This window comes from Sinocyclocheilus anshuiensis, unplaced genomic scaffold (genome assembly GCF_001515605.1).
Source record: "Sinocyclocheilus anshuiensis isolate Anshui unplaced genomic scaffold, SAMN03320099.WGS_v1.1 scaffold70, whole genome shotgun sequence".
NCBI lineage: Eukaryota > Metazoa > Chordata > Actinopteri > Cypriniformes > Cyprinidae > Sinocyclocheilus > Sinocyclocheilus anshuiensis.
The window spans coordinates 2,573,620-2,589,720 of record NW_015542377.1 but is presented as its reverse complement, the minus strand read 5'-3'; the positions used below and the strand labels follow the sequence as shown (position 1 = coordinate 2,589,720).

General features: G+C 35.5%; 2 protein-coding genes across 2 annotated transcripts in view; one reads left to right on the top strand and one right to left on the bottom strand.

The window, feature by feature from the left end:
* The first annotated feature begins 231 nt into the window (after window positions 1-231).
* On the top strand, window positions 232-11,942 carry LOC107692431 (tetraspanin-1-like). Its single transcript, XM_016491478.1, has 7 exons — window positions 232-288; window positions 4,993-5,199; window positions 5,603-5,677; window positions 9,247-9,345; window positions 9,681-9,827; window positions 11,531-11,614; window positions 11,883-11,942. The coding sequence occupies exons 1-7, from the start codon at window positions 232-234 to the stop codon at window positions 11,940-11,942; spliced, it is 729 nt and encodes a 242-aa protein (XP_016346964.1).
* Window positions 11,943-14,179: 2,237 nt separating this feature from the next.
* The window catches only part of LOC107692396 (protein O-linked-mannose beta-1,2-N-acetylglucosaminyltransferase 1-like), a 14,675-nt gene continuing 12,753 nt past the window's right edge, over window positions 14,180-16,101 (bottom strand). Inside the window, exon 23 of the mRNA XM_016491436.1 lies at window positions 14,180-14,936. Coding sequence (XP_016346922.1) covers window positions 14,855-14,936 — 82 coding nt within the window. The 3' untranslated portion in view covers window positions 14,180-14,854. The remainder of the gene's footprint in view (window positions 14,937-16,101) is intronic.

Here is a 16,101-nt window from a genome sequence, read left to right as displayed (position 1 = left end):
CTCGCTGCCTATTTCTCACTTAACATCTCACTCAACTGTGTTTTCATCTATTAGTGCACTTTGGATCAAACCTGGTGAGTTGCTACAAAAGCATACTAAAATTTGATTTAAATGGATTTAAGTGTAAAGGAGTCAACATGTACTGTATGCGTGTTTATGTGTGTATGTAAAGCGAATTAAAATACCAAATGCAGCTCTGATTTATGTTTATTGCTTCGTTACAGATTAAAAATGGGCTGCTTCACATTTGTCAAAGTTGCGATGGTTGTGTTCAACTTGCTTATCTGTGTAAGTAAGCTTTTTTTCCTCATTAAATGTATACATTTGAGTGCAGGGAGAGGGGTGTTTAGAAGAATAATTGCATTTCTTTATTTATTGACTGAGACTTTTATGTGGGGTGTAAAGAATGAAATAGATTCAGCCTGCCTCTGAATAAGCAAGAAATAATTTATCCTCTCCTCTTTACGACGAATGCACACAGTACACACATAAATTGAACTAATGCAAACCGATAACACGAATCCATTAGAAAATGCTTCACTGTTCTACAGTGAAGTCTTGATAATCGCAGTCGAAGTGTGAATGTGAGTAAGCCAGTCACATTTACTCACTTGCAACAATTTTCATCTCATTATTGTTCACGGCCACTTTGTTTGTTTGAGAGCTAAAGACGGCAAGTGCCTGAAATGATGGTATGCTGGGTTGCTTGGTGGGACAGGAGATTTTTAATGCTGTAGAAACGGGAACAAATGAGAGCCTACATAATAGTGTACAATATTTCATTCAAAGCATTGCTAGAGCAAAATACTATTAATTTCTATTTGGTGGACAATTTCTATTTATCTGAACTACAACTGACTTATCAGTCTTAATACTTGTCAAGGTCGGTAGAGGACAAAACTTGCATTACATGGGTTATACAGAATACAAGGTTTTCTGCAAAGATTTAATTAAAAGCAAAAAACGAGAAATTTGTAACCAAGTGCTTTTTGTTATTTTTGTCAAAATCTCAACATAAACCTATCAGTCTGTCAATCAGTCTTAAGTCTGACAATGATTCGAGAGCAATGGTGGGTCAACAAAAGATAAACTAATTTGATTGTTTATGTTTACTGTAAGTTTGCTTTGTTTAAATATATGTCTGCTGATTATGGAGCATCTTTAAACCAAAGACGATAACTATAACATTAATAATTGTTCTACATCTATGCGAGTAGCGACTAAATAACGACTAAAGGCCAGAATGCGTTGTACGAATTTTGCACTGATTTACACTCTGGACGAGTCAACACTGGCTGTCGAAAAAAACCAGAGCCAATCTAGAGATTTGAGTCGACAGAATTTCACAGAAAATCAAGAAGTGTATGATGGGAACAGGTTCCATTTTTTAGATTCTGGCAATGACTCCATCTTTGCTGAGGATATCAAACGTTTAATATTTTGAGCCTATTTTAGAACACATTTAGCGTATGATCCCCAGTTTTTCCTCTGTAACCATTTACAAAGTCAGCAAGTGTATGATGCCTAGTGTTCATATTCAGAGAGTCACGTAGTGTATTCCAGCCTTAATATAAAATATTGACAGCCAATCAAAATCCACCACACTTTAAAAGAGAACTGAAGAATTGGTGAGGACGGTAATATAGTTATTGTTATCTTAATAATTATAGTTTACTGGTGTGAATGGGCCTTTATTGTCACTTTTATTGCAGGTGTTCAAGTATTAATGATGAATGACAGCAACAGTATAGTTTTTTTTTTTCAGGAAATACATTTACATTTGCTTAAGTTGCATCTCAAATCACCTCCTGAGCTATTATTGAGCTGAGTATTTGCTGCCAATGATATCAATAAAAACGGATCAACTGACTAAGTGCAAATAACCCTAATAATACTCAAATAGCTGTCAGTGTAATTGGATTGGATTCCTATTGTAGGGTTAAATATTTGAGTGTCAGTCAAGACTGTGAGCCAAGAAGCTCCAACAAACAGATCACATTGAGATGAAAAACCCACATTTGTGAACCCACATTCAATATGTTTTACACATTTCGACTTATATTAAGCAAGACAGCCCTTAACATGCTTTTTTTCTGTTTAGATCTCCCTGCACAGTGGTCTCTATAACTCCTTGTGTAATACCATGGGAATTCAAATTATTTTCCTCCTCTCCCCAAGTCTAATCGGTTTCATTCCACTCCCATACAGTGTGCCATTTCATTTCCTTAGTTTACCCCTACACATAATCTGATTTCCTTGTAATCTCTCCAGATGCATCTTTCTTTGACACACCATTTCCAACATTATGCCATGCATGGTGGCATTTCATCAAAGCATTATTTGCTTACAAAAATAAAAAAAAGCAATAATTATGACAGGAAGGGAGGAATTTTTGAAGAAAAGAAGTTGAAGGTAATATGCCCGTCAAATTCTATTTGTTTAGAGACGTGTCCAAAAGCTGACAGTTAAACTGCTAAAACATTCAGACAATTCCCAAAGCTCCATGAGCGCAAATGGGAAATGATAAAATTAAAATTATTCTCACATGGAAAAAATAAACGTTGATGAGGAAGGAATATTGAGCGTTTCATGTTCAGCTGTCAGCCAGCTGAGCTGGATGTGAGTTGCCCTGACAGTTGTGATTGTGTCTGACAGAACATATCAGGTTTCAGAGATGGTTATTGCACCAATTTTGAATTAACATGCTGACACCAAACCATTCATTAACCCAAACCACCACCAAATGTGTTCTGGGGCTTAGACCTTTTGATATCCGACTGGATGCATATCATTCTGCTTGGAGATATCGCATTAAATAGGCAGAGCCTTTGAATAAACCTCTTCTACATCCCACAGTTAAATAATCCAACCATGGTGTTGCACTTGGATCTTGATACATCAGAAGACACATAATGACAACAACATTGTGTGTCCATCATTACCCCAGGAAACCCATGCCATAACCAGACCTGGTTATGTGTCAGACCTCTTGTCTGCAAAGCGTCCTGGAAGTGGCATAAATGAGCAGCTGAGCATCTAATCCTGCAGGCTTGTGGTCATTAAAGGGGTCATATGATGCGATTTCAATTTTTCCTTTCTCTTTGGAGTGTTACAAGCTCTTGGTGCATAAAGAAGATCTGTAAATAGGGAAGTCGTGGCCTAATGGTTAGAGAGTCTGACTCGTAACGGGTTGCAGGTTCGAGTCTCGTACCGGCAGGGATTGTGGAAAATAATGTGTTTTTTTAACCTTAAACCACATAAACACATTTCATTACACCAAATACACAAAATAATGTTCTTTTTAGCAGCATCATATGATCCCTTTAAAGGCACCCTTTAGTTTTCTATTGAGTCATTGCCATTGTTGAATGACCTACTTCTATGGAAGAACACACATAGCTCAGATACACTCTGGCACTAATGGGAAATCCATGCAGGGTCTCTTATCGTACAGCGTAATGGTGAGAATAAAAAGTCATGGGAAAATGCAAAAGATAAAGGAGCCGAATCCACATGACTACAACTGATACTCGCCTGTGGTCATAATGCTTTTATATGAACTGGAGCTTACAGCAAAGTAATTTGAGCATGAGGTATGATGATGATGTTTCATGAACTAAAATATGAGTGATAATCTGTGTTTAGCACTATGTCACACAGTATCAGACTACAGTCTGTTTTGAAAGATACAAAAGATTTGTATTGTAAAAGAGCTGGTCACATTACTGACCTTGATATAGTTGGCAAACCTTTCTTCTAAGATATTTGCTTAATTCGTTTACTAAAAGGATTTTGAGGACTGAAAATTGTGATTAAGAACAGCAAAAAATCACTTACCCGGTACATTTGCTACATTCCTTTTCGCAAACTCTCTCGCTGTTGTTTAATTCAAACGCAACAAAAGCCATCTCTGTGTGTTGGGTGGCTGATAGTGACACTGGAACAAGTTGCGGTCACATTTACTATTGTTTGGCAAATGTTTTTAGCAAAATAAGGTCATTTTCATACTATGCGTAATTTGCGCAGGGAATATTATATGATATCAAAGATTTCGCAAATTGGTCACGCGGATTTGCCGCGTGGACCATTAGAAAGCAGCTTGGTTTAAAAGTGACTTCTGTGTGAGCTGTTAATAAAACATTTTGCCCATTAAATTTCGCTAATGTGACTGCACATTTTAAAGAAATAATGAAAAAGGAAAGGAAAGGAAAATAGTAAAAGTATAGCTAAAACTATAACTTACTGTAATCATTTGAAATAACTTCAAAGTATATTTTTATTTTAAAATGTGCACACAGACACTCTTAAACATAGGTTATGCCTATATGCCAAAAATGGCTCTGTTATTATTATTATTATTTATTTATTTTACAATTATTTTATTATTATTATTATTATTATTATTATTATTTACTCTTTTGGCATTCTATTAAAAAAGTTTTTTTTTTCTTTTTTGGTCATAAAATGGGCTGACCTTATTACATCAGTATTACTGTGCCACTGGGTCTGCGTTTTGTTTGGCCATTCTGCTAAACATGCTGAACAACTACATTGCTTGGTAGAAGGATGATTTGTTATCATTAAATTATCAAATTTTTGTTGCTATGTGTTTAATATGAAACCTTGCCAGCTATGGCCACAAGCATGTGCCTAACTCCCCTTCGCTGTTTTGCCCCTTAGCTTTTTGGGGCTTACTGCTTTATTTTGCGCAGTTAGTCCATTGATGCAGATCCCTTTTTGTCATGTTACAACATAGACAGTAGTTTGTAATGGATTGCATCAGTTAGCATCAAGAATATCAATTATTGGGGGAATATTTGGCCATGTCTGATTATTGGGGAGGGGGACTTGCTCACCTCATTGTGGTGGTTACAGCTCTGATGACAGAGTGACTGTATATATTATCCTATTTGTATCTAAGCATTAGCATATCACTATTAAAATGCAATTGTGAATTTGTGGAAGTAAAAAGTGAAAAACATTTTTTGACAGCTGGCAGGTATGTGTTTGGCGGCTGCAGGGATATGGGTGACAGTGGACGGAGATTCCTTTATGAAAGTTTTGCCACCCTTCACTGATGATTTCCAGAGTCATGTCAATGTAGGAATCTTCAGCATCACTATTGGAGCAGTTATGACTCTGCTTGGACTGCTGGGGTGCTGTGGAGCTCAGAAAGAGAGCAAATGCCTTCTTATAATGGTAAATCTCATTCATTTTATTACCTACACTCTTAAAAATAAAGGTGCTTCACGATGCCATAGAAGAACCTTTTTGCCCAAATGGTTCCATAGAAGAACCTTTTTGCCCAAATGGTTCCATAAAGAACCTTTAACATCTGAAGAACCTTTCTGTTTCACAAAGGGTTCTTTGTGGTGAAAGAAGGTCCTTCAGATTATAAAAAGGTAAGAAAGAGATGGTTCTTTAAAGAAACTTTGACTGAATGGTTCTTTGTGGAACCAAAAATGGTTCTTCTATAGCATCGCTTGAAGAACCTTTTGAAGCACCTTTATTTTTAAGAGTGTAATATCAAGTGTCAAAAAAAGTTTTTACGTTCAAGTTTTGTTAATATGTTCACTCTCTTTGTCTTTCTCTGTGCTAACAGTTCTTCTCCATTATCCTGATCATTTGCATTGCTGAGACGGCAGCCACAATAGTAGCCCTGGTCTATTCTTCATACGTGAGTCTCGCTTGAAACCACTGACCTCTCTGCCAATCCTCCCCATCCCCCCACACACTCTTTGTCCCTCTTTTCATTTTAGCTGCATGTAAATTTCTCATCATACTCTGGCCATCATTAAATTAGGGGGTTTGAAATGGCTCCAGCACATTCAGCCACTTAATAACTCCCAGATTACCTCAGGCACTATGCCAGCACTCTCACTTTGAGCAATTTATCGCACTACAATATTGACGTTTAAGCATTTTATATGCAAAACAGGCGATTTACATACAGAGCTTCACCCATTTAGTGAAATGTATAATAATTACAACAACTTTCAATGAGTTATGGAGGGTATGTTAAGAGAATAATGCCATTTAATTAAAAACACAAAGGCCTTTTAGGGCAAAATTTTAAAATTGAATTCCATTTAACAGACAGCAATCTCATTTAATGCATATGAATAGATAAACCTATACAGGAAAAATAATATATATCTGATACTATATATAACAGGGTTCAAACCTATGACTACATTGAAAATCTGGTGTTCAAAACATGAAAAACCAACATATATATTACACACATGTTAATTCAAAGTCAGATATTCTTACTGCAGCACAAAAACATTCTCAAATCATGCTGGATAACATGATTAACACACAACTTACTATATCATGCAAAATACTGAGAAATTATAAGTGAGGCTCAGTTTCACTCATTGCTATGCTATAATTTGTAATGAAAAAGAAAAGAGTATAAAGCCAAAATAGAAGCTTATACTTTTTAACCAAACTGTCTTTGTGTTTTTTGGTAATTGTGGTTCTACTCCATTGAGATTTAAAATAGTCTTCTAGGTATTTATGCAAGCGTAGAATCAGTTTGTTCATGAAACATCATTTATAGCTATCTGGATGAAACGCGGTACTTCATCAACAAGCCAGAGCGCTTAATGCTACTAGGGAGTCACCAGAAAGGAAAAGTGCATGACATTCCAGTGAATTATAGATCACCTAAATCGTTCAGAGGAACATTAAGCATGCAAATACCCATTTAATTTGCTGTTTGTCACCATCACACTTTTATCCATTCATTTATTTATTTTCCTGACAGAAGAAATTGGTGTTTTAATAATTCATGTGCAAGTCTAAGAGCAGCTGCCTCGTTGTATTTTTGATAAGAAATAGGCTTCACAAAGTCATAACAATCACACAATATGAATTTGAATAGCATTACATGTTTACATTAATATGTAAAATTGTTACAGAATAAGCCAAATCGTTATGGAGATTGCGTTTTTAATGTTCAATTGGTCACAGCTGTTTACTGTGTGATCTAAAATGTAATCACTCCCATTTCAATAACATTTCGATTCCATTGTGCTGATGTGGTGTTGTTGGGCAATAACATTTTCACTCTTTAAATTAAAGATTGCTGTTATGATAAGTCAAAGCACATCGAATTTACATTCTTATGTTGTATTACTTTCAGTTGATGTTTTAAAGGGGTCATATGATGCTGCTAAAAAGAACATTGTTTTGTGTATTTGGTGTAATGAAATGTGTTTATGACTCTCCCAGGATCAGTAAACAGTCCTCCATAAAATGTGCTGCACACATCTGGATATTTGGGTTAAACTGTTCTGGAAAAGTGTGGTAAATACAACTTAACAACTGATTTGTAGTCGTGTCCTCTTGGAAGACCAAACTAAGTAGTTTCGCTTTCACAACGAAAAACACAGTGGCCTAGCGTGAGCAGAAGCCCCGGCACGTGGCTGACTCTGAACTTTTATAAAGAATATCTCTTTGGATTTGAGACTTTAGTCTTTGCAACTTTACAGATCTTCTTTATGCACCAAGAGCTTGTAACACTCCAAAGAGAAAGGAAAAATTGAAATCGCATCATATGACCCCTTTAAATGGCATTCTGTTTCATACACACTGGTCTCAGATCAGCAATTAGTAATCGTTCTATTGCCTTACAGCGCTTTGTCCTGTCTAGATTGTGAGGGAATTCCTCCAGACATTGATGGATTAGCTTGCATGTAATAGCTCTACTGATCTGTGTAGCTTCCACTGCTTCATATAGGTGGGAGGGGGAGCACTTTTAATTGTGTTTTGTCTGCACATCCCCACAGGCATGCTGTGCTGAAGACCACTCTTGCTGACCCCACCTTTCCCAGCAAACACACACACACACACACACACACACACACACACACACACACACACCACACACACCACACACACACACACACACACACACACACACACACACACACACACACACACACACACACACATGTAACACTTAGCAACAGAGTCCTTGTGTGACTAAAATTCATCTGGATTTATTAATCAAATTCCAACTAATAAGGGGGAAAGTAAGAAAAGAGAGAGAAAGATAAAGAAACTGCAAGCATGCAACACAGAGGAGATTTTACTTTACAAAGCATATGCAACCACAGTGCATTCACATACACTATTTTTCCATATATCATGCATTCAGTTCTAAACATATTAAATAATATAAATAATAGGCTCAGGACATGCAAACAGATTTTTGTGCAAATGTTCTTTAATTAAGTAATACTGTAGCACACATGTGTGGCTTACATGTGTAAAGTTGCTTTTACCGCTGACTGACCTGCTCCACTGCATTCGAAGTGATTTTTCACTTGCTGAGCTTCGATAATGACTAAATTTAAAAATATAAAGATCTAAAAATAACTTTAAATACCCTACCAAAGTTTGATTCATAAGTTAGTACTTTTATGAAGAAGTCTGTCTTTCACATTTACTGGTAATTTAAAAGTTTAAAAAAAGTCAGACTTCTTCATAGTTTACTGATAAACAAGAATGATGTAAAATTGTGTTAATGGTGTTAAAAAGGGTAAAACTTTAAAATTAGGCCCCATTAGTTATGCTTTACAACAAATGCGTTAAATTTTAAATGTTTAACATTAAATGACAACAAGCAATAGATTTTTTACAGTATTTATTCATCTTTGTTAAAGTAGTTTATAAAAAATTGTTAGTTCATATTAGCTCAGGTCCATTCAAAAAATTAACAGATATGACTTTTGATTTTAAAAAATGTATTAGTTATGGTTGAAATAACATCAGCTAAGATGAGTAAATTCTTTAGAAGTATGGTTCATTGTTAGTTCATAACTAATTTATTTACTAATGCTAACAAATAAAAACTTATTGTAAAGTGTTACCAGAAAATTAAATTAAATAATCTGAATGCAACTTTGACAGCCCTAACATTCATACATTTAGAATGTTTTTCAAATTAATTGACAAATAAATGCAAATTTTTGATATCCACGAGTATCAATATATGAGAAAATAAACTTACGATTGACTAGTAAGAATTGCGTTGCAGAGAAATGACTTTACTGCCTAGCCTTTGTTTCATTTAGCTATGATAAATGTCATTGCTAACAACCTTGATGGAGACACAATGGTGAAAGCAGTTTGCTTTAAAAAGTGTATGTTTGTGGAAGATTTTTCATCTGCTAGTTTCCATTCCTTTCTGACTTTTCATGTGTCCCTGTTTATCTTTATCTGTGATTTTAAAAGACTGAAATCATTCTAAGAGCATGGGCCACACCTGGACTGAAGGAGCAGTATGGGAAAGATAAAATCCTCACAGACTTGTGGAACTCAACCATGACAACAGTAAGCCACAGCCAACCAAATACATACATACATGAGTATTGATCTGCGCCTCAGGCTTTTCTGTACAGGTCAAATAAAATTAATCCATCATGTCAAATTTCCTGGTTAAAAGTGCCCTTAAAACCAGTATGGTGTGGTTGACAGTAAGTGTGAAAATGAATTACTAAACAGACTGCCAAGAGTTTTACAGGCTAATGAAAATCCTTCAAGAGCTTTACAGATCAATGCACATACTGTATATCATGGAAACATATGTAGATATGTTAGCTGTACAAAGCAATATTTGTGAAAATACTATATGCAACTGACTGTTCTTGCTTTTCATTGTGCAATAGTTGCAGTGCTGTGGCTTCAGTAACTACACAGACTTCTCTGAATCCTACTACTATAAGAAGAATGGGGCCCTTTACCCTCCTACCTGTTGTGCAGGTCCTGAGCTCTTCCTCTGTGACGACGACAACGCAGATTTCAGTGGTGTGGTGGTGAGAAACATACAGAACCTTCACAGTTCTATCAAATAATCCCACTGCAAAAGCTAGCAAGAGTTTGGACATGTTTAAAGTTGCTAGTAGGTATTGTATTACCAGAGGTGTAGCAACTTGCTGTTTTTTGGCAAATAATCATTATATTCTATAAGTCGCAGCTGGTGTGTGAAGAAAAAAATCTTGCAGGCTGAGAATGAATCGAGTATGTGGGACCTATTACTTGGTAACACATATGCTTTTCTCCATGTAAAAAAAAAAACACACAAAATGCTAAAAATGTAACTGTATTTTGTGAAATTAATAATTAACTAACATTTAGACTACTACTGAAACGGTTATCTGCTTCCGCATGTTGAAAGGTTATATATAGGTCATCCCATCTCTAAAATGATCTCTGGTTCCCAGTTGGAATTATGAAGTTGCCAACTCATATTTACAATAATTCTGACAATTATTTTTGTGGTCATAAATGGCATATGATTGATGCTGCATTCAAATGCACCTGGGAAATTCATACCTCTAAGTCACGCATTCAAGTCAGAGACATAAAACAGAAGTTGCCAGATAACTATGTCTAAATTTGAAATGATGGAAGAATTGAAATATGCACCGTGTAAATGAAATGTAAAATTTAGCAAAATCGCCAAACTCGGTTATGTCATTTAGCTTTAGGGGTGAGGTTAGGGGTGGACCTTCATGCTTATGTTTTTCATATCATACAAATTCATACAAAATCACCACCTCGCAAATTAGTTATGTTTTCCTGAGAGATCAGTTTGGTGTTTCTACATTGTTTCAAATGGACTCAAATCTAGAATTCTAAGCTTCCCGCTCGTAAATGAGACTTTGCTCAGTAATTCCTGTGCTCTGAACTCGCAATTACAATATTTCAGACGCCACGTTAAAAGGGTTAGTTCACCCAAAAATGAAAATTAGCCCATGAAGCCCATGATACGTCATCCTGCCGGAGCTGCTTCCGTGTACAACTGTTGGTGCAAGCTAGATTAAAGTGATTATTACATTTTGAATATAGATATTTTTCTTACAAAAATGCATCGATTCACTACAGGAGGTCTTTGTTCACCTCCCGGAGCCATGTGAGACACTTTTTATTATGAATGGATGTGCTTTATTTCACTTCTTTTGGACTGATGCACTGCAACACCCGCTGACTGCCATTAAACAGTTTGGAAGATCAAAGACATTTTTTTATATAACTCCGATTGGATTCATCTGAAAGAAGAAAGTCATATGCACCTAGGATGCCTCGAGGGTGAGTAATTCATGGACTAATTTTAAGTTTTGGGTGAACTAACCCTTTAAGGGCACATAAGAGCTGAATTTGGAACCGTGTACTAGCATACTACTCTTACTATGCTATAGAAATATATGGTAGAAATAGTAACAGTAGTATGCGGTCTAAATTCTGCCAATCATTATGGAGTCGCACGAAAATTATGTCTTGACAGCTCTGATTGGCTAAAGGAACCATAAACAACTATGACTGCTGTCCACTTACCATTTTTTCAGCCTTACTAGGCGAATGATATGTCACCTAATTAATATTCATGAGCCATGCTGATAAGGCATATAAATATGACCCCCCACCACTTTTCAGATCACTCCTGCACCCCTGTGTATTACAGAGATGTGGTTATATGATTTGGGCCCTTTCATCTTATATTGGTTTCTCTTCCCAGGGCTGTTTTAAACAAATTGTTCAGATCATCCAGAGGAACGTCAACATTATGGGAGGAATAGCTGCTGGAGTCACTGCCATTGAGGTAAACACAACACATCCATCATGCTGTTCAAATAACATATGGTTTGGTAGAAGTGTACTGGGTTTATGTTGGCAGTTGACTGTAGCCTTTATCATGATTGGTTAAGGCTAGTTTGGTATACAGAACAATTTTCCACTTTGCATGTCCAGCACAAGCTGTAGAAATTGTTATTATCTTCATTGTTTCCAAATGCATTTAAATGTACTTATGCCTGTTAGGCACTTCAATCATATGCCACAGATGACAATGTTTTTTTTTTTTTTTCTAGGTGGCAGCGATGGGGGTGTCTATGTACCTCTATTGCTACCTGGAGAAAAAAGCCACCTGAAAGTCTCATCTTACTAGTTTTATGTATATGCATCTTTTCTTTATGCTACAAGCTGGCAAAGATTAGTTAATACTTTAACTGTAGATAATACTGTAGATATTATGCCATTATTTATTGTAGGATTTCAGTTGTATCATGTTAACGAGCTGAAGTGGATGATAAAATTGTTGGTTAATTGATTTTGAAATTGGAAGTTACATAAACAATAATTTTATTCTGAGTATGTAATGTAATGCAATTCATGAAATAAAAATGTTGCTGTATCCCCTTCTACATGATAAAGTAATTTTATAACCCGAGCTCATTTGCATAGAGAAGCCATAATTGTTTCGCACTGAAATGCTTCATGTCACACAAGCTGTTCTTATACATTAAAATTAGTTTAGGGAGAGATAAGAAAAGTGTTTGTGGAGAATGTGTTATAAATAATGCATTTTAGCACCACACAAAACTATACCTAACCCACTGAAGATATATCTATGTAAGAGACTGACTGAGGAGGATAACTTGTTCTTTTGGTACAATTGATACTAAATAAAATGTAACATGAAAGCATGAGTCAGTCCAGTTCCTCTAAGAATCCCTTATAATGAAAGTCAAACAAGCAAAGTGTGACAACCTACCCCACTGATTTCAATAGTATAGATAATAATGAATTAATAGAGTTTTAAATAACATTTATACACAATATTGCATAGAGTTTGTGACTTTAAAGATTCACACACTACATTTCACTCTACAAAAACAACTACTTTAGCTGACGGTCTGCATCATGACGAAATAGCCAAACAACATTGGCACACACAGTAGAATCATTTAAGCAAGGGATCAGCCACACTAAATTTGCATTGATTTCAATAGTCACACCATTTCCTTTGTGGCTGCTCCAATTTTCCACATAATTTGCCTGCTGTGCTGTCTACTTATCGAACAGGAAATAATAATTAAAAAAAATGTTAAAAATATTATTCTTTTGAAAAATAAACAAACTATCTGCAAAAATGCATAAATGCAATTCTAAGTTAAGGAAATAGCCAATTTGATAGCAGCAAAGCCTCAGCAAACTTCCAAAGGTCCTGAAGGAAATTTAAATACATGCATTAATCACTGATGTATTAAAATAATCGAACTAATTTAAATCGCTCTAAAGAAGAAAAAAAAGCAAGATATAAACTGAAATTATATTTCTCACCCCTCCCCCGCCTTCTAATAACTACTTGTTTTTATTGGTGAACATACAGCTTATATCTTAAAACTTCTGGAATCACAAAATAAATCTTGGTGAATTAAATATAGGAGTACTCCCCGTTGCCGTCATAATTGGTTAAAATACTGGACATATCTTAGCTTACATGGGGCCTTCAAGTCACAAAAAGTTGAACCACTGATTTTAAGCCGTTTTATGGAAATATTACATCTATAATTATTAGATATCATTCCAATAGAATTCTAAATAAATAAATTAATAAATTAAAAAAAGACTGTACTGTGCATCCTAAAAACATTAAGAAACAAATAACCTATATAATTGTCTGCTTGCAACCATAATTCAAAGACATAACCATGGAAATAAAAAATGGACAGAGGGAAAACAATGTAAGAAAACAGCTTTATTTTCTGTAAGAAAACCAATCATTTTTAACTACTCAGATATACAAAAATGTTGAAGAATCCGGTTAACATATTAGACACAATCTCTGCAAACTTGTACAAAATAATATGTTGAGATGAAAAACATTTCTATTATGGTATTGCACAAGTTCCAGATACTTTGAAAATATTTAGTGGCACCACAAATAAAACGTCTGTAGCAACATCAGTACCGATCACTGAAACCCTGAAACCCACAACAATCTAATCTGAAATCTCCTCCATGAAATGATTTGGACATTATTGCATGAGAAATTAATTTTTCACCATTATCTTCACATACAGTAACTCACGTTAGCACAGGGCAGATCTACGATGCAGCTGAGATTGCACTGATTTCAAGTGTTAATCCTCCACTCTACTCCTATAAGGCTTTTTAGTGGCTGTGTGGACATATAAATCTCACCTAAGCAGCATCACCTGACATTCTCCAGGAAAGAGGATTCTTAAAGCTGTTGCTGGAGGGCCATCATAGCACAACATAAAAAAAAATCAATTACATAAGTTTAAAACTTTTTTTTTCTCTCAAATGTGCAGTCCAATATAGGTCATTATATGTAGTTAATGGATAGTGCTTTTGCCACTGAAGTACTCAAACCAATAGAAATACTAAAAAATATGATCATATTTTGTTCTAAAAATATATGTCTGTACATGGTTTAATTTGTAAACAAATTTAAGCCTTTTGTTTCTTAACGCATTTTTTCTTGTGTAAAAGTTAATTCATTAAGTAAAAACCTAGTTATCTTAATATTGACAAAATAAATAGACGCAAGTTCAAACATATGCGCAGGATGGCCCAAAGCACTCAGTAGTGTTAAAAAAGTATCTTATGTCTGCCATATCCTCTTAATCCCTTTTTCGCAGTGTCCTGGTTTGACGGTATCTGCTGTCACAATTCAGTAACGCAAACAAGCTCTGGCTTTTATTATAGTACCAGTAATACTTTAAAACATCTAGCAATTCTTTTCTAATGTCAAACCTTCCAGCATAAACACATATGAAATGTCATGACCCCAGGAAAATCTCTCACTGTAAAATACATACCACCAAAAGAGGTCACATCACACACCATTTTTAGAAATCCACACTTATATCATTCTAGTTTCAAAAGCCTGTAGTTCCTAGAGGCTCAGGACGGTTCAGTCAGGTTCATCCTATAGTTCACCCCTTTTGTCTTGCATTGGCCTGAAGAGTAACACAAGGCCCATTAGGTCTGTTAGTGGTTAGTAAAAGGCCCTTTGGGTGGGATTAGGACCATTCTAAATCTGTTCCACAGGAGGTCCCTCCTCTTTAGGTGCTGGCTCCAAGTGAATTGGAGTGACATTATTGGGCTTCTTAACACTGGGGGGAAAAATGCTATGAAGGTCATGCACAAAATGTCAAATAAAAAACTTAAGTAAAATAAAATAAAAGTTTTCTAGGAAACTAGCTATTCAGCTAAGACAATACAGCCAATAAACGATAACTGTGACTATATCAACATGTAATATAGTTGACGATAAAAGACGAGACTAAAATGTAATAAAAAAATAAAAACTTTACCAAAATCTTTTATTATTTGGGGGAAGAAAAAAAAAAGAAGAGACAAATATTATGGACTGTTGTACATGCCTCTACTATGCGAGCTTTCATGTTTGCGGTTGCCAAATATCAAAGAGTTCAAATACCCTAATCAGAGCTCCTCTGGATACATCTGCAGATACATTTGCAGATACAAGCATACATTTGCGGCCTGGTGTTTAACTTATTTTTGCAATTTGGCAACCATGTGTGTGCGCTCAATCTACATTGCAGGAGCACCTATGATCTGAAAACGCTAACAAACAAGTAATCTGGACTTTAGTGATCTCCATGTGAGACATTCTGCTAAAATTAAAGTGTCATTCAGCCAGTCTGTGTTCTGTCATGAGCTGCTTGCGTGGCATGGATCACATTTATATGTGACCCTGACCCATGCTGGCAAAATGAGTCGGAATGCGCACGGGCTAATTTTGAGCTACAGGCAAAACATTTTTAAAATGTTGATGTAAGTCGATTTTGAGGTTTTCACAAAAATGAGCTCATTAAGCCCCCGTCTAGCGATCCCAATGCTCAAAATAATAATTTTAGATGTTTAATTACCTTTATTTGTATGTTTTCTGTGAGGAGTACCTTTTTTCCCACTCGTTTCTCACGCTGACTGTCATCCGAAGCTTGCACATAAAGGCGCTCCCGATACACATATACACAGAATTACAGTATTTAAGTATTCACGCAAACAATCTGTTATGTCTTAAGTGAACGTTTGGGGAACTGTTGGGGAAAAACATCTGATGTGTTGCATTATATTAGATCCGTGCATTACAGTAGGTCTTAATATAGGCCGCCTCAATGTTAATCTAACAATAAAAGATTGAACTGCTTTTGTAGATTTAATAATCAATTTATTTGTAATTAACAGACTAAAGGGATTTTTACATTTGATCATTTGTTTCTCTTACTTGAATGCTTTTGTTTAGATGTAAAA

What these genes read in the sequence shown, in the direction of transcription:
- LOC107692431 (XM_016491478.1), top strand. Translation starts at nt 232, where the DNA reads ATGGGCTGCTTCACATTTGTCAAAGTTGCGATGGTTGTGTTCAACTTG. An exon ending in TGTTCAACTTGCTTATCTGT is followed by an intron (nt 289 to 4,992) that starts GTAAGTAAGCTT and finishes ATTTTTTGACAG; the next exon opens with CTGGCAGGTATGTGTTTGGC. An exon ending in CCCTGGTCTATTCTTCATAC is followed by an intron (nt 5,678 to 9,246) that starts GTGAGTCTCGCT and finishes TGATTTTAAAAG; the next exon opens with ACTGAAATCATTCTAAGAGC.